General features: G+C 46.8%; 2 protein-coding genes across 7 annotated transcripts in view; one reads left to right on the top strand and one right to left on the bottom strand.

Annotated features, from left to right (window-relative positions):
• LOC149354194 (sodium-dependent multivitamin transporter-like) overlaps positions 1 to 25186 on the top strand; it is a 28734-nt gene extending 3548 nt beyond the window's left edge. For 3 of the 4 annotated variants that reach the window (XM_089583150.1, XM_089583149.1, XM_089583151.1), the window contains 14 exons: positions 2472 to 2537; positions 3681 to 3732; positions 3793 to 3860; positions 4328 to 4485; positions 6095 to 6235; positions 7123 to 7252; positions 7341 to 7429; positions 8817 to 8926; positions 9575 to 9642; positions 10746 to 10832; positions 11754 to 11926; positions 13230 to 13333; positions 20024 to 20151; positions 25047 to 25186. In XM_089583150.1, coding sequence (XP_089439276.1) covers positions 2481 to 2537; positions 3681 to 3732; positions 3793 to 3860; positions 4328 to 4485; positions 6095 to 6235; positions 7123 to 7252; positions 7341 to 7429; positions 8817 to 8926; positions 9575 to 9642; positions 10746 to 10832; positions 11754 to 11926; positions 13230 to 13333; positions 20024 to 20151; positions 25047 to 25139 — 1458 coding nt within the window. In that variant the 5' untranslated portion in view covers positions 2472 to 2480 and the 3' untranslated portion in view covers positions 25140 to 25186. The remainder of the gene's footprint in view (positions 1 to 2471; positions 2538 to 3680; positions 3733 to 3792; positions 3861 to 4327; positions 4486 to 6094; positions 6236 to 7122; positions 7253 to 7340; positions 7430 to 8816; positions 8927 to 9574; positions 9643 to 10745; positions 10833 to 11753; positions 11927 to 13229; positions 13334 to 20023; positions 20152 to 25046) is intronic. The other variant, XM_089583148.1, reaches the window with a different exon arrangement.
• The window catches only part of LOC149354193 (zinc finger CCHC domain-containing protein 24-like), a 170206-nt gene that overhangs the window by 129693 nt on the left and 14052 nt on the right, over positions 1 to 26461 (bottom strand). The window lies entirely within an intron of this gene.

The raw sequence follows: 26461 nt of genomic DNA, 5'->3' as shown, positions 1-26461 counted from the left end.
AGCAGGTTGAAATCTGGCGCTAAATCTGCGCCGGCGCCATTCGCGGAACTTCAGCCAAGCCGCGTTTCCGGTCGCTCTCTATAGGCGTGGTAAGTCGGCGCCCTTTCAGAAGTCGCAGTTCCAGTTCTACAGAAATTCGAGGACTATAGACTTTCCGGTCAAGCGTCTGTCGCAAAAAAAAAAAACATAACGTGGGATCGAAGCTCTCTGCACATGTCGGACACGATTCTGCTATAGAACGCCCTTTTTCAGAAATCGCTTCCATTAACCCATACTTGCAATGGCGACGAGGCCCTTAATTTAAGCACTCCACTGTTATTTAAACGGGTTTCGAACGGCTGTCGCATAAATAATAGCGGTAGAAGCGGTATAGACGTGTATTTTATGCGCACTGCGGATCTAAACAAATCCTTGCTCATTAGCAAGCGACCGGACGTCAAGGAGCGTGGCCTCGTAGGCAAAACCGCCCATTTGGCTCGCATCATTCGTCTTCTCACGATTAGAGTAGCCTCCGTACGTGCCACACTCGGTGCAGCACAATGTCAACAGCCGAATATTTTGCCTACCAGGGCTGTTGTATGTGCACAGATGACGCAGCCAGGGAAAGTTCTGCATGCTTTAACGGATTATTTAAGCCAAAGTGAGAGAAAAATGAATTATTCAATAATAACTGCGTCTGAGCCTAACATGGAACAATTCATTTTTTCTCTCTCGCGGCCCAGATGATCCGACTATATATTTTTTAAAGGTGTATATGCCATAGTTGAATAAAACTAAATCATAAATCGGCCGCTTCTATCTGCTGAGAGGCATAGCGCAGCGGAAACGCTCATGAGCGGGACAAAAACGAGGCACGCCTTTTTAAGACTCATCTCATTTCGCTCTGAATGCCTGCTTCTTTCACGAGCCGAGACCAGCGCTGTAGTCTGGATGGGCAACTGTAGAGTGCAGTGTGCACTGTGTGCACGCACTATGCCCCTCCTCTGTTTAGTTGCTGGTAAACTTGCTTCTCGCCTCCTGGTTCGGGAACCTCGCTCGAGGTCTCCATGTGATCGTGGCCCCGCAACACGTAGCCTGTAGTGAGTGGAGGAAAGGGCCTTGGTCGTGTCGCGCAGTGTTTTCGCGGCGCCACCTGCCCGAGCGTATCTCGAGGCCACGAGCGTGCATCTCCGTGACTGGGCCCTGTCGAGCGCATCAAAACAAGCAACGCTATCAGTCAGGCGGGCGTCCGTCGCATTTCGGAATGCGGCCTCTCAGCTTCCTCGATGCCAGCTTCTTCGCTTAGGGTGGAGTCATCCGTTGGGCTCACAGACTGCGCCACAGGGTGGTGTGGACACAAAGTTTTTTTTTCTAAATTTTTGCCTGAAATAAGACTTCTACGCCTGGCAGTAGTATTGCACGGCGTCTGGACCCGCATGTCCAACGATACTACCAACCGCCATAATATCGCAGCATCGCGAAACAGTCAGGGCACAAAAATGGCTCGATGGTCCTCACACCAAAACGGAGGCGGCGGCGTTGGTACAAGGTACCCTAGTGGCCTCGCTTCTGTAATGACGCAAGTGGCTGTCGGCGATAGTTTTCGGCTGAACATTTGGAACAATCGCAACACAGCAGGCAACAGTGAAGAGCTCGATAAGAAATGCGCCGTGCTCGATACAGGCGCCAACAACAGCTTTCGGCGACAAAAAGAAAACAGCAGAACAATCAACGACGAAAAGATAAGAAATACTTCACGTACAACGGTGTCATCTCAACAAAGGATTAACCACGCCCGCATACCAAAATGAGGATTAACAAAGCTGTTCGAACATAAAAGAATCCGCCTGATGGGTGGCTCTGAGCTGTCAACCTTTAGAGTTACCCAAACGGCTGCAGGTACACCAATCGGCGACGTACCAATTTTAACAACGCCAAACGATGAATGCGGTCTTGAGAAAGCTGTTTTAGAAAGAGTCTCACCGCACTCCTATCAGTGATTTGCTTGTGATTATTTGTATCCGTCGCCGTCCACTGTGTTTTCTGCGGCGTTAGAATGGATTTTCTCAAGGTATTGAAACCAAAATGTCGCCATTAGTAGGTCTGCGTTTACGAGAGCACAGCATATCGTGTGAACGCGTGCATCATCAAAACAAGAGGTAAAACAACGCAGTTTAACAGGATGAAGTTTTTGGCCAGTTGGTTCGACAAGTTGAAGAAGAAAAGGAACTGCAACTGTGGCTCCTTTCCTTTTTCAGCAAAGAATAAAGCAGACTTAGCAACAATATATTTGCAGCTGGTTGAGTACCGGGGGCGTTTTTCGCGCCGCGTGCAGCGCGCGCGTCCGCGTAGCTTCGAGCACGCTGCCAATGTAGAGAATCTATACGAGAAGCCTCGGAGAATAAGAAGAGACAGACTCGCGGCGCTACTTCGTCTCGGAGGAGAACGAGGAGACATTAGTGTGCCTTGTCTCTGTCTCTCTCTATTTGCAGTACATCCGCATGCGGTACAACGCTTTCATATCCTTGACGGCCTGTGCAATCTACCTCATTCTCATGGTAAGTACCACTTTCGCTGTGCATGAATGAATGCGACCAGCAATTCGCGTTGTGTTGTTATCAGCTATGATTGTGATGTGGTCACGTTTAGGCTACGGAAGTCGGAAAAGTTGAGCCTATCGATCTATCAGTGATGACGGAGCTCACTAATGGCCGAAGTCTAATCGAGCTATGCAGTACTAAATGTTGACCGCAACAGGCAGCAGTGAGCGTGGTCACCGCGATGAGCACAACAAAACGAGCACGGAATTCTGCCTTGGGACAATCATTAACCAATAAAAAACTCACACCAGTAGCAATTCTCAATGTTCTGTTGTACACACTGCGCCAGCCATTGGGACACTAAGTCTGTCGTGCGTCCCGTCAAGCACGCGCATTTCGTGGAACGAAAGGTTTTAAAATATGCGGGCTCACTGCACAAGAATGAAGGCAATAAGTACTTTTAGTGGTGGTCACTTAATGAGCCCAGGTGTATTTTTCCCTCAGTGAACTTATCCCATAGTCAAACTTTTTACTCATGTGTTTCCTTTATCCCCAACCTGTAGAGATTAAGGAAACGTTTGAATTTGAAGTACAAAAGCGTCACTATCAACACCAAACTGCACCATTTTGAAGCAGTGTGCCCATTCTGAACTCGTTTTTTTTTTTACGCATTGCAACAAAGCCCACGAATTAGAGGAGTCTCCCCAGAATGCTGCAGTTTCCGCCAGCGTGTGTATGCCACGGCAGCGGTCACCCCCCGCCCGGCACCGTATATCGAAAGCAGGCTCTCACGGTGGACTGTGATTTTCACGCGCACTTTTTAGAAACACTTGTGTTCACGCTTTTAATTATACTGTCGTCAGAAAAAGTGCGCCTCCGGAGGTTCCTTGTTACGCCCTACAATTTTCTAGTCAAACTTTTTCTTGTCGCGTTGAGCAGTTAAAGAGAGGTTATTTAATCTGAACTACGTTGTCCGATGGAATATAAGTAAGCACTACTAAGTGGACTGGGCTCCCGCCAGCGATGTTCCTTGTTTTGTTCTCGAAAAACCTGCAGAGGTCCTATTTCTGAAAACTTCGCCCCAACTTAGGTGGCACGCCCTGTACACGTCTCATAGTGCCAGCGCAAGTTAAGTGCTTACTCAACGCGGTCTATTTTCAGCAAAGCGTCGGCGCAGCTCTCATCTTCTCCGCCGCACTCACATCATCGACTAGTAAGTCACTCATTTGCATTGCCTGCTGGCACCTAAACTAGTGTTGTTTCTCTTTTCTAGTCTTCGGCATACCGGTCACAGCAGCCAGCATCATGTTTGGCCTAGTGGGGACCTACTACGCTGCTGTCGTAAGTATACGTGCCTACTCAACACTCCACTCGGTCGGTACCGCTCCATCCCACGAGCTGTGCGCTGTGATGCCCGGGAACAGAGCACATTGCGCTGTTCTGTCTGCATTCGCATTTCACTTATCGTGGCGATTTCATGCGCGATTATATCCACATTACTACCGCGTCACAATATAGGTCGCAATTTTCTTAATGAGCACCTCGTGCGTTTGGTTTGGATGCCATTACAAGCTCTATTTACTTCTGTCAGCGCCTGCTCATTCTGAACTACATGATATTGTGCTTAACAGGGAATATTTTAATGCGCGGTTAGTCCAAGACAAATGAAAAGAGTCTGTCTTCGCAATTCACACATCATAATTAAACAAGGTTCTTTCGGTGCAAATAGTCTGGGCTGCGCAGTGGACGACGCTGTTTCGTGTGCAAGTCGAATGACGCATTCCGGCTGCCGCGCGTTCCACCCGCAGGCGGGGCTTCGAGGCGTCGTGTGGACAGACTGCCTGCAGGCGCTGATCACCATGCTAGCGCCGCTGGTAATCATCGGTAAAGTCGTATACGACTCGACCGTCGGCACCCTACCGCTGCGCCCATGGGACGACCTCCAAGTCGACAAATACATACTGGAGTAAGCGCAGCCCGCTTGGACACTCTGCGGTTGCAAAAGTACTGAGCTGTATTAGTTACCTGAACGTCCCATGTGCCGACTTGAAGGAATTATTCTGCCGTGAGGTACAGTTCGCTCAAGCTGAACCCTTTTTCAATCTAGTCGCTAGACCAGTTCATAAAGCGGAACAAATAGTCGGCGTGACCACTGTGGCAATATTTGTATTGTATTGCAAGGCCCGGCGTGATTCTACCAAAAATGGGTCATGTTGAAACTAGCACCTGTGCACATTAAAGCCGTAGACTCTCATTACGTCTGCGAGGAAATGGGGGTCTTCAATAATTTGTTTCTTCTTGGGTTTCGGCGTTTGAATTGACAGAAAATTGGTACAGACTCACTAGCCTGAAGGAACCGCTATTTTCCACGGGCTTGTTTAAAGGGGGTAAAGGCACAAACTTTCGAACGCAAATAACCGATACGACTTGTTTCATGGGCGTAAGGAGATGAGTTCTAGCCAATTTCAGTCGCAGGCGTTGAGAGGAACATAATTTAATATAATTTTAAGTGTTCCAAGAGCTGCCCGACATTTCAAACCGCGCGTCAAGTGACACCCAGTCGACCTTGCTCCAATTATGGTGGCGCTACCAGACCCAGTGGTTGTTCTCAGGAACAATCGGTGTTCGCCGGCGTCGCCGACGTCACCAGTATTGCGGTGGTCTGGATTCGCCGGTCGACAGTGACGTCAAGGTGTACTTTTCAGCACTTGCGCCGACCGAGACCGAAACTGCCGGTACAAAATCGTTTGTAATTATTAGCACTGCGCACTGCTGTTTTGAGCTCATTTTGACGATTGCTAGGTCCGTAGGCCTCTTACAAGGCAAAAAAAAAAACGGACACCCAATAACTTTGTGTGCGTACTCCGTTACAGCAGGCGCGCTTTGGAAGCATAAAGTGATACGGAAATCGCTAGGAGTCACGAGGTAACCATAGCGTGGTCGAAATATCTTCCGCTTTTGCCTCGAACGAATTTCACGCGCGCTCTGCTAATTTTCTGAACCCAGTGAAATCATAAAGCAGGCGGGTAAACAATTCTCTTTCTTTTTTTCTTTTGATCTGAATCAAAAGGCGCATGTAGGATCCCAGAACGACGCGGCACCCCGTTTATTTGCGAGCGCACTGCACAACTAAAAAGGCAAAAGTCTCATCATCTCCCTGCATGCGTGCTTGCTAGCGTTCCAGCGGATGTAGTGTGGAGACGTATTGTGTTCAACTGCTCGAACACTATTCAAGCAAGCACGCGGGAAGGTTATGAGCTTCTGCCTTTCTCGGTTTTGCAGTGCGCTCACGTATAAAATGTGTGCCGCGTCGTTTCGGAATCATACGCATTCTCAATACGACCCCCGGAAAAACCCCGGAATTATACCGGGGCTTGAAAACCCCGGAATTATACCGGTAGTGGTAACGGTTACAATATGAGGTGCGGTGCCGTGATATGCATGTCTGGTAAACATTTCTCAAAACAGATGTACTTTTCAAGACACAAACCGACGAATTCTCAATGAAACCAGCTGGTGTACACGTTGCGCTGTAGTGTTGAGTGCTTTGCGCATGAGCCTTGGTTTCCTCCCAGTGTCAGCTTCGACCTGACAAAAGAGGAGAACGTGTGGTCCTGTCTCGTGGGAGGGGCTGCTTCATTCCTCTACCGGACTGGATTTGACCAGATGGTTCTGCAGAGGTACCTGGCGTCCAAGAACCTCAGCGCTGCCCAAAGGTACACGCGACGTCGCATTCGTGGAAAATTTGCCGAGCGGCGCTATTTCCGTTATGGATTCTGCGCAACTGAGTGTCTGCCGGCACCTCTCTGTGTTTAACCCTTAAGGACCTGCTGCATCTCCAAATATCCAAGTGTCTGCGAGAAAAGTGCACTATATTGCCGTCTTGTTGTTATTTGCCTTCTCTTTTCCTTTTTTTTTCACGCCAACGCGTCTAACTATAAGAAAAAGTAGAAGACTACCGCAGGGTCCCGAGTGAAGCTAATCCGACAGAGCAGCGTCGTAAACGAGTGGAAAACAGTGTGAGCGATCATTAATCTTTTAGCCTAATGGGGAGCTTATCGGTCATCGTTTCTTGACCAGGCGTTAAGTGCTCGCTGTTTCGAATGTCATCTGTCATCGGTCACTGTCCACGACTGCCGCATCTACGGGAGTTGCCTGTTGCTGGTCGTTGAAGGCCTCTTTGTCGGAACACCTGTCATCCTCATTCTGTCCAGCTGTTAAGCGACCTCCTAACAGCTGGTGACATTTCCTCATTGCAGCGCGGCAGTAATGAGCAGCGGCTTTAGTACACATTCCCCGCTGTATGGCCGTTGAGTGGTTGAAATTATTACCTCTATAAATTGGCGAAGATGGTTAATGCATATCTTGAACCACGCGCGACCACTTATCGACATGAACTGGCCACTAAAACTCGGACGGCTACTATTGTATGTCGGAGAACACATACAGCCAAATTTGGCGAGCCTGTGTTAGGACAGCTGATACCCGTGAAGATAATGTGTGAGGATGAAGTGAAGATGCAACTATACGCCACGAAAAAGTTTTGTTTTTAAGCAGACCGACTGCCATTATCGCGCACTCTGTTTTTGTTTTTTTTATGCAGGACAGCAATCGTCGGAGCATTGTTCTCTGCTCTTTACTACGGGGTCCTGATGGCTGCAGCGGCTGCCATGATCTACCGGTTTCGAGACTGCGACCCTCTCTTGTCGAAGTCCATATCAAACATCGACCAGGTAAAGCAGACCAAAGCACAGCGCTATAGCACGTCCGGCAAGCTGACTAAGTTCTCAGACATGAACTATACAACTGCCTATCCTCCAGCTCCTCCCATTCTACGTGAAGAGGGAGCTGGCGCCTCTGCTTGGTTTTTCAGGTATCTTTCTCGCTGGAGTTGTGAGCTCATCGACAAGGTGAGCTGTCAGCCGTTGTTGTAACATCTCTGTTCTTGGCAAAGAGTACCACAGTTAGCCTGAACTAATCGAATTGTTTAGGGGCTACTTAAAGCTACTGTAACATAGAATAGATGGTTTTCATGCTGAACGATTACACAAGAAGGTAAAAGCTTCGTAGATGAAAAGATTATGCCACAGGTAGACTGAGAGGACATAGTAGTAGCGCTAAAAAAAAAACAAGGACGACAGGGTAGAGAAAGACAACACAGGCGCTAGACATCAACTGACTTTATTCTAGAGAACAACAACGAATTTATAGGCGACAATCAGGAGCATAAACAAATCAACAATTGAATCGCATGCGTGATGGCACTTCCCGATACAGGAACCTCAAATCTTTAGTGCACAGATAAACATTTGGTCTGCTCACGCACGTTTGCCTTTCCAAGTGAATGAGAAAGGCTTCCAATACTCCCCGCTCTTTCTGATCTTCACTGACATAAATCACACGTGTCTGCTCAGGGAGACGCATTCTGAAAACCGGAGATGTTAGCTTGACCACAAGTCAACATCTAAGATTTCGTCCTTAGTCTATAAGTCACTCCCATTAAAGTCGGAAAAAAGCCCAACAATATAAGTGTATACGTGATCAGTGAGTACTTGTATAGAGGACAAAAGGGGATGTTGAGGTACGCATTTAATTAAGAACGAAACTTCGCAACACTCAGAGGGTTTACGTTTCTTGTTAGCACTATTCGCGGAAGGAAGTGTTTATGCGGCCGCCTTAAGTATCAGCCTAAGGCGAAACAAGGGCGCGCTGAGCCGCTGTTCTTCTCCCCATCTCGAGTAAGTTTTCTCGACCTTCGAAAACAAGCATTCCTCTAAGGTCACGGTGACATCGATCAAGCCGCGGTATCGCCTTATTGCGACTTTTACCTTGCTTTTCACATTCTCACGCCTGCATATAGTTCTTTTATGTAGTTGTGGTCTATGATACCGAAGAGTAACGACTGCTGCTGATGTGCCAAGGAGTAGTCGCAGCCATTGCCAAGCACTAGCAGCTTTTTCTACCCGTGCGCCAACAAAACAACCGTGAGCTGTGCTTTAAAACCTTATTAACAGGTCAGTGCACGGAAAAAATTATACGGCAAAGGGTTCGTTTTTCTTTTATATTTCTTGTTAATGCAAGCAGCGCACACGAGGAAGTCACCACTGAAGCCTTACGTATATCTCGTCTCTTCCGCGGTATGATTTGTTTATTTTATTTGTGTGTCTGTGTGTCAAAAAAAGGAGACACTAGACAATATTCAACGCCCAGATTAAACTTTCCTACGTCTGTAAAAATTTCGCACTGATTCGAAAAATGCACCCAACTCTACACCGTCGTTTCTACGCCCTGTTTCAGCGCTGCTTCGTCCATCGTCAATTCGCAAGCCGCAGTCCTCTACGTGGACGTGGTTGCCCAGTACTTTCCGATAACTGAAAAGTGGGCTTCCAGAACGACAAAAGCACTCGGTAAGATGTTTTGCGCAGAAGCCTCCCGCGTTAGTCGCGTAGTATGTGTCCTTAAGTTTCTCGTAACAGATGCCGCCTTTTCCATCGTTACCGCTCACGCACAGTTGTTTAACGCTTTAAGAGAGCATTAACTACTGCCACCTCCGAGCTTCAAAATCTACTTCGATCTCACTTTCGCCAAACGTGCCTTCGCGCTCCAAATGGGTGTCTTAACGCAACGCGTTCGCCTGCAGCAGGCAGGTTATCTAGTGTTATTAGTTGCTTGAAATGTTTTCCGTTTCTTCACATACGGCCAGCTATCGCTTAAGCACTCAAGGTATGTACAGCGCTTTTAAAATGTTCCCAGGCCGCTCAACGTGTTCTAAGAAGTGCCGCTGAGTGGTATGATGTAGTTACTGTTGCGATATCCGATCTTCAGATGCTCTAAAGAGCAAAGTATTGCCTCGTAGGTGCGTATAAATCCTCCAGGCACCACGGAAGGAGCCCGAGCACTGGGCTTGGAGGTTCTTTCTGTCACACGCTATGTATCCTGGAAACTTCTAAAAAGCGTTGTACAAGTTTTGCTCATCGTCATGAGACAGCCGACACATAGCGACAATGCTCTCTGTGCTTCATAACTCGTCGTCTCTTGCAAATGCTCATTTTCAGCCTTTGCATCTGGCATAATAATGACTGCTTACAGCCTGGCGGTTCCATTCATTGGTTCTACAATGAGAGTAAGTACATGCTGTCGAAATCAGTACGCCGACGTGATAGAGTGGGGAAACTCCGACCACTTAAGCGTCAAGATAGTAGTAAAAATTTCGGGCAACATGCAATTTTTTTCTTTTGTAAGAATCACAGACTGCTGATTCAGATGCTGCTATAAAAAAAAGGAAGGAGGGCAGGACTTTTGTTTCTTTGCATACGAAACAAACCCGAGAGACTCCATAAAATACTAAAAAACTTGTATTATTATTGCTTGGTGCTAACAGCTAGCGATGCTCGCTGGGGCTGCTGTGCTGGTAAACTAACACCACAATCAGTCTACGACTGCGAAGTCAGCCTACTGACATCAGCAGGCGGCTGATCAAGGAAGCTTAAATAATGAGTTAAAATCCATGCCACTTGCCCACGTAGGAATAGCGTACGCTTGGGAAGAGCTGTATAAGCACATAGCGCGATGCGGTCTTTCTGTCCTTTCCTCGTCTTGCTCTTCTTGGCTTGCATTATTACGATGTCTTCTTGGTCCCTTCTATATTCGTGATAGATACAATGTTCTTCCCCACGGAGATATGCTTCATGCTTAGCCAAATTCTATGCGCTGACAAACCAAACTAAACGGTCCGGCATATATATCAACTGCATCTCGCACGAGAATAGCTTTGCGCGCTGTTTTGTAAGGTTTGTCTATATGCAACCAAGTGCAAGCAAAAAGAAAGACCAGACCGCGTCACCGAAACGGTAAGAAAATTGGACGTATGTGCTGCCTTTCCAATTGGCATTACCACTTTATGTGACAATCAATACACCGTCTTCGGCATCACCGGAAAAAGAGGAAGTGGCAGCTTGGGTCTGAACAGGGAGTCACGAAATGGCACTTTCGGAGGACCGGGAAATGCTAACCTCAACTAGCGTACATTTTTTTATCACTATTTTATCGAACCATGACAGGCGGGGTGCGCGGAAGCAGTTGCTAGTTTGCCCGGCGGAGGGGACGGGTCGTTATGAAAACACGCTGAAATCGTTAACTTTCTTTTACCCATACTGTTAGCTTCTCGGCCGTAGTTTATGCTGCCTATATGTTAGGGCTGCTTCAAGTGGCACTGTTTGTTGACAGATCTTCCTGCTCATCAACAGCGCTGTGACGGGGCCCTTCGTCGGTCTTCTCGTGTTGGCCATTCTATTCCCGTTCGCCAACTCGAAGGCAAGTGTGCGAACTTGAAGTGTTGGAATTCTCGCGCTGCTCTGAGTTATTCTAAATAGGGCAATGATAAGCTAGCCACCAAAAAGCGCGCAATGTTTTGCCACGGCCGCTGTGTGAAGCAATAATGGAGTTGAAAGGGATCTTTCTGTCGGCGCCTTAGCTTATAATTTCCGTTTCCAACGATTAACTGGCAGTGGTGCGAAATTGCGAGGGGATACGAAACATCGTAACTATATAAATATTATACAATAGAAATATTATGTATTCTACTTGATAAATTCAATATTGAAAAGCCAGCCCACTTAAAGTAGATGAAGGCGTCATCATCATTATCAACAGCCTGACTAAGTCCACCGCAGGACAAAGGCCTCACCCATATCTCTACATTTAACGCTGTCCTGTGCCAGCTGCTGCCACCCTATCTCAGCAAAGTTCTTAATCTCATCCGCGCACCTAGCTTTATGCCGCCCCCCGCTGCGGTGGCCTTCTCTTGGTATCCAGTCCGCTACCCATAACGACCATCGGTTACCTTTCTTTCCTTTGTATTACGTGCCCTGCCCAAACTAATTTCTTCCTCTTGGTTTCGAATGTGATGTCAGTAACCCGCGTTTGTTCCCTGGTCCACTTAGCCTCTTCCTGTCTCTTAACGGGGAGAGGACAGAGTAGGTCAGGGAACAAACACGAGTTAAAGACACCCTAATAGTACCAAAAGTACTCATGAAAAAAGTGGGAAAATGAGGTAACTATACAATAAAATATGCGCTCATATAACGCGTCGTGCTAAAAGTAGCCGTGCCATTGGAACCGCCAGTTGGACCGCCCTTTAGTTATCTGTATTGCCCTACGCGTGTTCAGTTTACCGGCGACAATACATATATGTCTATGCCATCCCGGACATGATCCCTCACTACCCATATGCAGGGAGCCGGAGCAGCAGCATGTCTTACCATCGCTTTCCAGATGTGGCACATGATCGGAAGACTGCACAGCGGCATTCTCCCCGATCGAATGCCCGTTACGCTGGAGCACTGCCCTGACAACACGACGGCTCTTGCGGTCCTACAGAATCTTACCAACGTGGAGGACGCTGCAAGGTTCGTACCACCACCATCCTATTGCGCAGACCATAACGCGACAACGATTTCTGACGAGTTCCATTTCACATTCCATGGGGTAGCGTCGAAAAGTCGCGAGCTCGTTTGAAAGTTGGCGAAATATTTCATGTTTGAACATAGCGACAAGCGGACGACCGTGTCATATTCTGCAATTTGTTACCCCTCGGCATGCAGCTGAATCTGTTTTCACGGCTTCGGCTCTGATTATTTACGTAAGAAATGGAAATTCCTTTTTCACCAGGATGCACCGCGCATATACCTGTGTATTTATTGCACGCTGAAATATTCGATTAGTGAACCAAGAAGATAAACCTTTTGTAACACCGTTAATACTGTTACTGCTGCAAGGGTCCAAAGGGACAAACGGGTGTTGACGCCGTTAGCTCTGAAGGTAGCGTGGTCTAGTGCGATGTGATGGAACTGAGCCCCTCTTTCGTTATGCTGCAGAATGAAGGTGCTATCGGCAACGAATGAAACGCGAACAAGAGAATTGAAGTGCCAACACAAAAGCACCATTGTAATAGCTCCTGGAGAGGAAATACAAGTGAGGTTGATTAACACTTATCAAGGACAGTCCTCGCGCCTTCGAAGTGAAATTACCCTCCGCTAATATTACGGTTCCCCGGCAAAGAGCTTTTCATTTTGCTGTTCGCGGTTCAACAGTCTTATTCGCGTTTCATTTGTTGATGATGGTACATTTAGCATTCGCATCTTTTCAAACAAGGATTTGCTAGTGCCAGGTAAATAGAGGAAACTTTAAACCACTCCGAAGCCATTGGCAGAGATCTCACGCTTGCTTCTCTGTGGTCACGGACAGACATTTTTCACCACACGCATTCTGCCCTGATTACCAGCCTATGAAGAGACATGGACATTACAAAAAACTATCACAAGCACTATATCGCTTGCCACTGGCTTCGTGACTTCACTGTTCCCGTACTTTAAAATAACTCTGCTGGCAAGTCTGCTGGAACCCGCCAAAACCCGTGGAGAAGGGTGAGATAGAAATGACAGTGCCTGCACAAGTTACGCAAAACAAATATGCTATACAGAAAACAAGACTGTCGGGCCGCGTAAATTTGTGTTAAACCGAAGCACAGAAAAGACAAAGCGATGTGCTTATTGTGTCTCTCTTCGTCATTTGCGCTGTTTTGTTACCGTGGAGAGCCAACTACCATGCACCTCTACCCTTTTAATCGTAAATCTTGTTCGACATGTCCCTTTATTTGGTGGTCCTAGCAAGCCCACGGAAAAACAAAGAAACTTTCTTCTCCTGGCGCAGGTACGAAGACGTCTTCATGCTTTACCGCCTCTCCTCTTTCTGGAGCAGCTTCTTCAGCGTCATTGCCACCATCCTCATAGGAATTGTCATCAGCCTCCTCACAGGTATCCAGTTCTTTAGTTGCTTCCAGGGTGAGCATTTTGCGCGCAGAGATCGGGGGAGCGCGTGGGCCGTAATTACAAAGAAAAGCAGTAGGCTGGGGCACAAAACTCTAGCTTGCTATATCGCTAAACGGAAAGGGGAGCATTAAAATAGTAACGGTACGGAACGGTACGATACTGTATGGCACGTCATGTGAGGTTCGTCGTCTCGAATCTACACGTGGGCTATGAAGGACGCTGTATTGAAAGGCTCCACATTAATTTCGACCACCTGGGGTTCTTTAGCGCACAGTGACATCGCAGAGCACACATTTTTTTTTTTTTTTGCTCATTTCCTTTCCAACGAAATGCGGTTTTGATCCCGCATCCTCGAGCTCAGAAGCTGAAAGCCAAAGACACCGAGTCATCGCGAAAGTTTGGAACACGGAAATAAGAGATGCTATGGCGAGCGACTATGCATCGTGAGAAATTGAGACGAGAGTCCACACGGTGTGCTGCGTAAAATCTAGAAATGACCCGCATGGCCTAAAATACAGTGCAATAATTAGACAAAGGTGTCATTTAGCCCTTTGTATCTCAGCGGCTGCATACGTGGCCACCAAGTATGAGCAGATTACTTGTGATAGAGGAGAAGTGAAGCTGTGAAATAGCATGTAAACATATTGCTTCCACGCCACCGGTGAAACGGCAGCAATATTTGTTGCTATTACAGTTCCACTTTTTTTCAACGAAACTATGATAAGTAATCTCATCATACTTCCTGGCCATACGTGTGGCCATTGGGATACAAAGGGCCGTATTTAACAACCTTAAATCAAAAAGTACCAAGACAGTAGCCAACATCCGCCGTTTGCGCCGCATAGTGGGAGAAAACACACATTGTTCGGGGATTAGTATGTTACAGAAGTTACAGTCCGCTCATACCGTACGTCCTGCACTATGAATATACTGTTATATAGCAGTTACGTTCGACCTTAATCTACTCAAAAGATTGGAAAGGCTGCGGGGAAGTGATGTAATAACGTTTCGATCATAACTAGATTTTCTTCGAGTCCAATTATGCTTTATGGCTTTCCTCTGGGCCGGCAAGGTTCCATCGAGTTATGCACATAATGTTGGCAGGCCTGATGTGGAAGATTCCGTTTTTATCTAGTTGACGTTGTGGTGTTCGCTGTAAAACTTCACGAGAAGCAGCTTACGACAGCGCTCGAGGCGAATAAGTCTTCAAGACCCAAACCAAAGTCGCAAAAATGTTTTTTTTTTCGCCGACCAGGAGCTGTTGTCTCTTAGCTACATCGTTAGCATCAGGACGAGTACACTCGGACCTAGAGAAGACAGCCAGCGTCACATAATTTCGGCAACCTACCAACAAGAAAAGCTGTCCAAAGATTTCTGGTATTCTGCCCCTGTCGTCGCCAGTTTCTTAAGGACTTTTTGCGTAACGTCGAGCCTTTGACGCATTTGGCAAAAGGAGACACTTTCACATAAACACAGAAAATTTCATTGTTCAGTGATATCCCGAACCATTTGCAAGCAGTCAGTCTTCTCTAACTTCGATTTCGACACAGAAGTGGATACATATCGATGACAGAAGCTCGGGCTTCGCTGTCATACCCGTTCAAAACAGGACGGCCTATAATACGAGTAATAGCTTACGCGAGCCGCTCCATGTGTATGGCGGAGACCAACCATTCAGTGACCGAACACAGAACGTCCTGCGATCATCTGGGCTGGACTGAAATTCCGCCCAAACTGTACGGAGCACAAGTCAAGGCTGTCAGCGAATATCATGCGTTGTGCTAGCTTGCCAGCTTGAAAGACCCCTCGGGCCGTTTCGTTCGCTGTAGCTTCAGACTCCATGAATTTGGTGTCACCGTTGTCGGCAAGTATTGGGACAGGCACTCCGGGGCAAACTGTCTCAACCACTGTCAACCTGCCACCGAAAAGTGAAGATAATGACGGTGCCCTCCTGCAACCTGTCAGCACCAGCATTTCCGCTAAACAACACTCGGACCATGGACTATAACGCTTAATCGATTACCTGGCCGTATTGCAAGGCTTCTCAACCCCCCCCCCCCCACCCCACCCCCCCAAACGTTCAAGAACGGACTGTCCTTCTGCTTAATGAATCGCGTTCCCATAAGAAACTAGGCGCCTGACAAGGCCGCTCGCCTTCTTGCCCTACAAATCTTCAAGAATAAATTTTAGGATCTTTTTACGATGAAAGAATCGCGGGTCACATTCCGAGGGATTCGACCTAGCGTCGCTTGTCGGGTTCCAAAACACGCTTCTACAGCACTATGGTCGGACTGCCGCTGTTTGCTTATTTATTATTTCAGACTTTACTCCGCGCTTTCACTCGAGTGCTGTGTTTTGCTCGCATAATCGCCCACGTTTCAGCGCAAAGAAAACTTCTTGAATGCACTTGCATACATTAGAGTATTATTTCACTGGTTTGTTTCACTTAAAGTCATCCCTTATTCTTACTCCTTTTGTTAATGCTAAGCGTTTTGTTTCCACGTATTTTGATGCTGATGAATTTTTATGGCGCAAAGGCAACTTCAGCCAAAGAGCGCCATGGCGCAAGGTATTTTTCTCCTACTCAAGGTGGGGTCAAAGGCCCATTTCACAAAGCTTTCCACCCCAAATAAGCCGAGCACCAGACCAGGGGAAAGCTCGTGCCTATTGGAAACCGGCGCGTTTCCGGCGGCACTGGGGACCGAACCCCGCACCTCCTGCATGCGAGGCGGCTGGGCCACCGCTGCGAGCTCTACATATTTTTATGACCACTGAAGCGGATGTTGCTCAAAAAGTTAACGAAATTTCTGTGCTGCCTGCGGTTCCTTTCGTTCTTGCTGTCTCTGTGTGTGTCATGTTCTGGGGCAAGAACCTAGTCAAGCCTTATTCAGGTTTTTCGTCCGTGCCCCAAACATCATTACGACGTCGAATAAATCGAACTGAGAAGAGAAAGACTGAAAAACGTCAGGAGAAATATTACTGGCCTTGTACGTCCGCCGACATCACATGCTATGTCTAAACCCGTCGATATGGTCTACGACGAAAAATATCGCCAACAAGATAATCACGATTTCTAACATCAGCTGAACGCTAGCGAAACGTCTCCAATAGATGAGGATAGGCATATACTTGCCCCTTCGCTGTACGTCTACATCCGGTTACGTTACAGCGAAAGGGGAAGAGCATTTACAGCCGCATTTAGACAAGCGATGCTAAACTACAGCGATACGAACCACCGGTAATCGACAGACCAACGGTCAAACGGAACGCTTGAACAAAACTATCTACGCATGCTCGCCATGTACGTTGACGCTGAATACAAAACTTGAAACGTCATCTAACCTTCGGAAGAGGTGGAGGATGAAGAGGTATAGAAGCAGCCTCGATGAACTTCATTTCGGGCCCGGCATTATGCCCCTATATTCGTTATTGAGTTTCTGGCGATTGGGTTGGCTTCACTTAAGATTCCCTGCAATATTTCTCAGGTCAATAATACTTCCTAACAGACCTTTCGTTAGAGGGCACTATAAGAGTCGAGGAGCGCTATTCTGAGCCGTTCCCTTCGGTTTTTCACTCCACTTTATGTTAAATAAGTGCGATTTCACCGGGTACCTGGGCATTGTGGCATTAGATTTTACGCAATGGTTGATTTTTTAGCAAAGTCTACTCTTTGTGGACCTGTTGCCCCGTCTATTCTGAACACTGTGCACTCGACAGTTGCAAGCTTTCAACATTTCCAGCATCTCCACTCACTGAGCCATGCGCCTCTCCTTGATGTGGCGGATTTTCGGCATATGGAATTCCCTTGGAGTGTCCGTTTATTTAGCTCACTGCGATGCGAGGTCTCCTGACTCTCTTGCGCTACAGATCGCCAAGATTGTCTTTATTTATGCAGATCAGCGCTCACTCCGTCACACCTTTGTGAGTCATTTGGTGAAATTGAATCACTTCGTCACTTTCTCCTCTCCTGCCGGCGATTTGCTTATCTGCAAAGAGGTTTTTTGGAGATCCCCCTTGCTATCCCGCAAATCTCTTTCTGATTTAATTCATAGCGTCAGAGAGATTCTTTAGTTATTAATAAATTTCTAAATTGCGCTATTTTTAAGTCAATAGTTAACCATCGTCTGCCTAAGTTAATTAAGTAAACGTGTGAGTTTGCAACGCACCCCGCCAATCCCCCCCTCCCCCCCCCCCCCCCCCCGGCTGCGGGTACGTACTTTTCTAAAAGAGGCCAAAACAACAACTACAGCCGCTTCTATGGCCAATCAGTGAGAATGCATTTTTGCATCATTTGCATCCAGCGTTTCGCGGGAGTATCAGCGAATTATTCAAAATTCTTTTAATACCAAAACGAGCAAAGCAGGTAAATGAGCTTTGCTAATACTTAGAGGAATATAGCTGCTTTAACATTTCTAAACAACCTGGATGACCAGGTTATCCGGTAATGAAGTGGAGAAGTGAGCTCGTTGGCGAAGGTTTGTGCAAACGATGAAAGTAGTAAGGCAACGTCGCGCACTCGAAATCGATGCGTAAACGGCGACTGCTAATCCATTTTGTATATACCATGATGTTTCAAAAAGACTCGGTACTTGACCTCGAAACGGTTACTCATTGGATTTGGAAACACGAGGTACTCGGCAGTTGACTTCATGCGGACGCGGGTAACCACGACCTCATTCTGTAACTGCATAGGTTCGGCTCTCAGCAACGTGAATTTGATGCATTAAGCGTATTTTTAATTTTTTTCGTACTCGACTGATCTCCTCCGGTATTAAACGACTCTTTCATCATTTGCAGGAAACAAGTTTTTACTAAAGACATGCCCTTTTTATGCAGTCTTTTAGAACTTTATCAAGGTCAACAATAAATGTCCTTCACATACCCCCCAAAAGTTTTTTACAAATGTAAAATAAGTGTCCTGTCAACAGCTCATCTTGTCAACAGCTCATCTTGGAATTCGGCGGTTCGCAGATGAGCTATAAACATACAACTCATTGGAACTAAATAGCTGCACGGAAAAAAGGATTTTCGTGCGCATTGTTATGCAAAAATAATAAAAAGTAAATTATCACGTATTGTTTAGACTGAGTGATTCTCTTATTAGACGAATACGGCATGACAGAACAGATTTAACTAGCATCTCATTACTGGGTGAATTACTTTTAATTAATTAGTCTTAATCTGTCTCACGGACCGTTGCCCAGACTCGGGAATAAGGCCTCCCTTTACCAAGCACGACTTCCTTTGTCTCCGCTGAAGAATCTTGGCTTCTCTGCCTCCATGCACGGCGACCGAAATGACTGTTCCACGCCGCTCGCGTTGCTGCATCGCGACAGACGGTGATTAAGCGGCAGCCGTGGACGCTACAGCGCAGCGATGCCGCGAGGCTGGCGAACACAGTTCGTGCTGCCAATTATAAACTCGCCCTTGCTGGCACTGCGGCGGGAAGCCGGAAGGGCGCTCGTCAGGCTACATTAAGTTCCTCGCGGCGTGGAAGCATGCATGGTTCAACCTTTTACTTTCCTGCGGCAGAAGCTTTTTTTGTTGTTGCTGCTGTGTGCGTGTGTAGAGCAGACAAAACGAAAGTACTTTAACAGTACAATGTTAAACCAGGCGATACTTCCTCTTTACTTTGACAACACCTGTACTCGTGAAAGCGTGTGCATATTTAATATTGCGATTGGGCTAATTATTTACTTGATGTGAAGCACAATGTTAAGCCACGTACTGAACTTCGCGAAGACCTGGCACTGAAATTCATATGCACTTAAGGTAACAAGTATAAGCAACGTGCATTCATGTGTGCAGGATACATTGCACAGCCTGGATAATCGCACCAAACCTGGCTCCAGGTGGAGAACATCTTGCAATAGTTATTCAGGCAGACTAGTAAACTCAGTGCGATGCATTATACATAGCCGTGAACTTAAATGTAGTTGGTGCCCGTTCCTAAACACGCGCCTCACACCAATGTGAACAGGCGCAGACAAGCGGACTATAACTGAGTATGTTTATTAGAAGACAGCAGACGAAGTGCAAGTAAAAATAGGTATATGGCTTATGACATCCCCTTCAGAGCGCGGGTTATCTTTTCTTCGTCGCAGTCAAGCTCTAAAGATGTATGGAAAAACTAATAAGTCAGAAGCCCGTTACATTGGTTCAGTGGCAGTGGCTGTTCAGGCCACGGGGGCCAGTTTGTTCCCTGCCGGAGTGGTAGAATTTCGATGGAGGCAGTATGCGAACATGTCGTGCATTGGCATTTCAGTGCGTGTTAGAAGACCGCAGGTGGTCGAAGTTAATTCGGAAGCCTCCGCCACGGCGGGCCTCTTAGCTCATAGTGTTGCTTCGGCGTGTAAAATTTCATCATTCAGAAACCAAAACAAAGAAAAGTAGCTGCGGGATCATTCTGAGCACATGTTGTTTAAGGTTATTTCTTTCAGCACATTTCCTGCTGAGAAAAATGAGAGAAGACACTAAGAATTTGAGTGCAAAAAAAAATTGAGTGTGAGACAGAGAGAAGCATAACCCAGGATCTGGTACACCGGTATCAAAAACTAGATGTCGCTACCGCACAGTGTTAGATGTGTTAGATGTATCCGGAACACTGACGCCTCTAAGACCCATTCGTATTCACGTGTGCTATCAGTAAATATACGCTAATCTTTTCCCTTTCAGGCGGACGAAAAAGCGCCCCAAAGCATGAACACCTGGTCGACGACAAGCTGCGAACAGCTTGGAGGAAAACAACTCGTCGCGATGGTAGCAAGAAAGAGGAGCAAACACCCAGGGAAACGGAGTCCATGGTGCGTACCCCGTTTGAACGGCAAGGAGGATTGCCGCGAATTTCCGTGACGCCAGGGCCTCTTAACTATTTACAGAGGAAATATCCGTGGTATATTGTGGCCCGCAAAATCCCGACTCAGGAGTCAAGCACCGTGCTCCGCAGCAGATAAGAAAGCGTATACAAAGTAATTATTGACTCTAGTTCCGATGTTAATCGCGGGTCCTTGACCACCGATACATCTGAGCGAACAGAAACAAATTCGAACGTTCGTTCGCTTCTCGGACATTTTCTACGATGGACAGCAACACTCGTCAGAGAACAAGTGTCATCTGTTGATACTATTGTTAAGCGAATTCCTCATGGTGTAATGAAAAGTCATCAAGCTAATATCATTCCAAGCATGATACTTCAACAAAACTTCGTGCTGGGCTAGTTGGTAGGACACAGTTGAAACTTGGTACAGCGCAAAAGACGAACACAGAGAAAGGAGACGACACACACGGAGCACTACATCAAATGAGAATGCATAAACAGCCCGGTGATCAGTCTGGAGGAACCTTGACACATCTTGCGACTTTTTTGTTAAAAAGGGGTCGTCAACATTAATCATTTTAAGCTTTGTCATCCAAAACCGGCTTACACACTGCTGCCAAGAGTCATTCTCACTAATAATGAAAGGAATGCCAGATTTGCGGGTCTTTGCGGTGAAAAAAGCATTCAAGCAGTTCCCTCTGCAGTTCGAAATATCGTTAGCTAACTTCGTCATGTTTAACTGTTTGCAGTAATTCATGAATTTGGTTTTAACGCGCACCTCGCTCTTCTTCACTCGGACAAAGTTCTTTTCAACGGCTTGCAAAGCTTTCTCCTGGTAGTCACCTCGAGGCAAGACGACGAAGCCCTCGTCTTTGTCCGCTTGCAGTAAAAGAAGGTCTTGTTCTTTGAAAAATCTGACAATGCCGTTTAGAACACGGCTCGAGCGTCGACTGGATGTTTGTGAAGCGCCCTTCGAGATGCATTCAACGCCTTCAAGGAGACACTTCCCACGCTCTTCTTCTGTAACCTTCTCTGCAATGTTCCTGTTGGTAGCAAGCAGGTCATGCGGTGTTACATATTAATCGAGTGCAAATTTTGGCCCTTTCCTTAGAACTTGCTGAACATTCTCGAGTATAGAAACATCCCCCACGACGAAGGAATGAGCCAGAACCATAGAAGCCAGTCTTCGTCGTGGGGGATGTTTCTATACCCGAGAATGGTCAGCAAGTTCTAAGGAAAGTGCCAAAATTTGCACTCGATTCATATGTAACACCGCATGACCTGCTTGCTACCAACAGGAACGTTGCAGAGAAGGTTACAGAAGAAGAGCGTGAGAAGTGTCTCCTTGAAGGCGTTGAATGCATCTCGAAGGGCGCTTCAGAAACATCCAGTCGACGCTCGAGACGTGTTCTAGACGGCATTGTCAGATTTTTCAAAGAACAGGACCTTCTTTTACTGCAAGCGGACAAAGACGGGGGCTTCGTCGTCTTGCGTCGAGGTGACTATACCAGGAGAAAGCCTTGCACGCCGTTGAGAAGAACTTTGTCCGAGTGAAGAAGAGCGAGGTGCGCGTTAAAACCAAATTCATGAATTACTGCAAACAGTTAAACCTGACGAAGTTAGCTAACGATATTTCTAACTGCAAAGGGAATTGCTTGAATGTTTTTTTTCACCGCAAAGACCCACAAACCTGGCATCCCTTTCAGAACAATTATTAGTAAGAATGACTCTTGGCATCAGTGTGTAAGCCGGTTTTTGTTGACAACAAAGCCTAAAATGATTAAAGTTGCTGATGATTGTGTTATTTACAGAACAGTCACTAACACCTTCGACCAACAATCCCTTCAAAATAATTTAACTCATGTGCAAGACTGGTGCAGTGAATGGCTAATGACACTTAACACAAGTAAATGCAAACATATGTCGTTCCATCGTCGCCGTTACCCTCTTCTGTTCCAATACAGCATATCAAACGTTCCTCTCGATCTTGTCCAATCATACAAATACCTTGGTGTTCATATTTGTCATGATCTTACGTGGAATACGCATATTTCAAACATCATATCATCCGCCAACAGAACACTAGGATTCTTAAAGCGACACCTACGCTCTGCACCTCAGCATGTCAAGCTCCTCGCATACAAATCATTAGTCAGATCAAAATTAGAATACGCATCTCCCATCTGGTCTCCAAAGCAAGCATATCTCTGTAATTCAATTGAAGCAGTTCAAAACCGAGCAACTAGATTCATTCATTCATCGTATTCTTTTGATATCAGCATATCATCCCTCAAATCACAGTCCAGCCTACCTACCCTTGCTCATCGCCGCTACATTGCTAGTTTATGTTTGTTTCACAAGTTTTTTTACTCTGAGCTACGACAGGAACCCTACATCTGCGCACCACCCCCACGCATCTCCCTCCGCACCGGCCATCAGCAGCAAGTGTCACGACCTCGCGCCCGCACCACTACATTTTCTTCATCACTCTTCCCCCGGACCGCGAACGACTGGAACGGCCTTCCCCGAGAACTTGCTGCTATCACATGCCAATCATTGTTCATCGAAGAAATCACGCGTGTACTTGCTCAGTGATAATCTTATATTTGTATAACTTTCAACTTATCTGTTATTCATTCTGTTTTTCATTTCTGTGTGCCCCACCCCTTATGTAATACCCTCTAACGAGGGTCTTTAAGGTATTAAAGTGAAGTGAAGTGAAGTGAAGTTGACGACCCCTTTTTAACAAAAAAGTCGGAAGATGTGTCAGGGTTCCTCTAGACTGATCACCGGGCTGTTCATGCATTCTCAGTTGATGTAGCGCTCCGTGTGTGTCGTTTCCTTTCTTTGTGTTCGTCTTTTGCGCTGTACCAAGTTTCAAGCATGATACGTTGATAAATCATCCTCGACCCACCATCTGCTAGCCGTCCTGGTTACTAGCTCGTGATGTGTTCTTCAAGTCCTGGTTAGCTTATATGTAGTATGACGACTGTCCCGGAGAGGCCGCGGTCTTGGATTTCAGCCCCAGATGAGGACGAAGTTCTCTACTAGCAGCGCAAAATAAGAGAGAGCGGTATAGATTTCCTTTGTAGAAACATGGCTACACTCAGGCGGATGTCAAGTGCAAATATTTCTCGGCTTGTTGATACTCTGCACAGCAAATTAAGGTATGAGCTTGGGCAGAGGATGCGATTACTCGGAGTGTTAGCCAGTGGTCTGTCATAATAAGATAGAAACTGGAGCAGGGAAACATAGTCGACGGTGACGAAGAAGCAGGAGGAGTGATGCGCTAAATGAAGTTTCAAGGACGAGCATAGTAGGTAGCGCAAAAAGACACAGACATGAGACAAGCGGCATGACTAGCATGTGTCCTGTCGCTTCTCTCATTTTTGTGACTTTTTGCGCTACTTAGTGTGTCTGGATTAACCAACTAGCCCAGTTAAGAGCTTTACCTCGTAGACGGGTTGCGTGTGGTCGGCGCAAGGCGCAGATAATAGCGGAGTACGAGAGGGGCTACTCTGCTTGCCATGCGTTTAATTCTGCTGTGGAAGACGGTGACCGCGACCGACATAATCAGTCATTCTCCCGATAAATGCATGGGTATCACACTTAAAAGGGCACGTCGTAGCGTGTAGCCGCGTCGCAGCGGTTGTTTTGAAGCAACACAAAAATTAAAGAGGCTCTTTGGAGGTCTGGCTGTGCCGTCTTCGCCAAAACGTAACCAGGTAACGGGGTTCGCTTCTCAGCCGTGTAGTGCAGAACTTACGACACCCCTAAAAAAGCTCACGAAAGGTTAGGACGAGGGTTCTTCTTACCTGACACTGATTTATAGCTTAAAGCGTGCCGTAACTGCTTCACTATACACGGCTAAGAAACCAACGCCATTGCCTTGTTACTTTTCTGGCACAGACAGAACGTCGCCTTCAAGTTCCGATGTACTTCGCTGCAGCTGGTGCCTAGATATCAGTGGCCGAATTCTTGAAGACTCGCGCGCGCGAAAGCCATTCATGGCTGACTTCTGCCCGTGACTTCGGCAGTCGTGTCAGCCGGGCGCCGCACCACAGCTAAATCACTGGCCAATCACTGACAGTTCTAATGCGCGAAGTGGTTTCAAAATTTGACTCCCCGGTTGCTGACGTCAGCTACAGCTTCCACTTCAGTGCCAAGGAATTCTGGGACAGGGTATAAATTAACCGCTGAGCGCAAACCGTAGTGTAGCTCTGTACTGGTACAAAGTCACAAGCTCTCTGCCGCCAGAAAGAAGGCCCGCTGCTAAACAAGTTTCGAGGGGCGTTTTTGTGATTTTTTACGTTATCCGCATTGTGGATATTCTTAACATTGCACGAGTCCAATGCCAAGATACGCTGACCAACAAGAGAGCACGTGGCCTTCGGTGCATGCTGGGCAAGCAGTGCAACGAAGAAGACGCAGAACTTCACGGTTGTTCAACGTGAAGTTTATTTATCGCATTGCCCTTGTACGTGACAAAGAGTCAGCTATATGCTTTTTTTTTTCACAGTAGGAACGATAAAGTTCACATATCATCCGCTACCAACGCTGACGGGTTTGTTCAGGTCACTGAAGAGGAACTATAGAATGAAAACTTCGTATCCTTATGCCTAATCAGCAAACTGAGAGGTGGGGAATGCCGTGAAAGAAAGAAAGGAGTGGTAGTAAACTTCCTGTAGTAAACCACTGAGAGTTGTGACTAAAGAAGTGGAAAGAGTAGCAAAGAGAAAAACCACGGAACCGCCTAACGTACTCACGCAGTGAGCAACAAGGACTTGTTCTAACGTTGCACGATAACGAGGACAGCCCAGCAGCCGAAAAGTAGTTCTGAACAGTGCCAGACCTATGACCTGTTTTCGTTTTCTTTTGCAGTCAAGGGCACCACATGTCCCAGTGGAGGATGATCCATCGTTTACTATTGACAGGGAGGAACTCGAGAGATTAACCAAGGAAACGCAAGTGTAACACAAGTTTTCTGTAAATAAACTGACTGTGTCTGTTACAACATTTTAGCGCACCCTTGTGTGTCAAGCTTGAAATGCCCGCTTCTCGGCCAGTACTCGTACATCACCCCTTAAAGCGACGGCTTGCTTTTTCTGTACGGCTGTTTCCCTTCTGTTTCCCTTGCACACTGCGTACAATACTCTACAGCGATTTCACTTATTTTTCAACTGCGGCTTTTCTTTTTCGACATGGTTTTAGCTTGCCAGGTGTGTTTGTTCTAACAATTATTTTAGTAAGCTTCCGTACAGTTACCATATGTGTAAGAATACGATCAGAAAGGATAAAGCTGCAAAGCGGCGGCCTCATAATTTTAAGTCTGTCGGTCTACAGTTCTACGGCAGAGTGACAAGACTCATCCTGAAAATAGTAAGCACCGTCGCTCCTTCGTCAGAAGCGCATGCCTAATTTTTCTTGACTGAATGGAAACCGCAGATGGCAGCATTGAAGCCCTGATCTCCTTGTATACCCGATGTCTGAGCTAGTAGCTCTGATCATTGCACTTTCTTCCTTGTGGTTTTTATTTTGACACCCGCCACACAATGTACAGCCTTTGTTAAAATTATGGAGGCCACCGCGCCTGTGGACGGAGCGGACTCGATCTCGCAAGGTGACGCTCTAGGCGTTACGTGTACTGCGGCAGTCGAACGTAAATAATTCCGACAAATTCTTCAAGATCTAAAGAGGAGGTTGCCGTGCAGTTGTGGCGGTCGTACGAAACACGCATGTCGTGCAGACGACCAGGTGAGGCGCACACTTCAACTCTGTGGGCAGCAAGTGTGGGCTGTGGCCCATCCACTACTTCGGAGCACGTTATATAAAGAAAAGGTCTGCCAGACGGCTGCTAATGCGAGCTCCATAGTCTCCTGTTTCTGGCGACTGCCCGGAGAGCAACAGCATTCTTTCTGCTATTCTTCTTACATTTAAAAGCTTAAGTCCAGCACAGATGATTTAACCGCTGCGCGTGCTTGCGTCTTCAGCACAAGGCGCGTTTCTCTTGCGTGGGTTCTTACTTTTTTCTGCCGCGCGCAACACTGTGGCGTCGGCCATAATTTGAAGGTTTCAGCGATACTTAATACATACTGAATAACGGTTGGTAAATCAGCAGTTTACGATATGCCCTCCGGCAGCGACTGAAACCGTTATAGCATCTGAGACGCGATCGCAAGCAGCAAGCATCGAATGTAGTCACGCCACCATACCTGTATATCGCTTCCAAGGAAAGGCGCTTGTAGAGAAAACGTTGCGTGCGGGGTAACAAAACAGCAGTAATAAAGGCAAGGAAA

Source organism: Amblyomma mixtum, chromosome 3 (assembly GCF_055824585.1).
Source record: "Amblyomma mixtum isolate Tamu chromosome 3, ASM5582458v1, whole genome shotgun sequence".
Lineage (NCBI taxonomy): Eukaryota > Metazoa > Arthropoda > Arachnida > Ixodida > Ixodidae > Amblyomma > Amblyomma mixtum.
The sequence above is the reverse complement of the archived record's forward strand: the minus strand, read 5'-3'. Positions and strand labels throughout refer to the sequence as shown.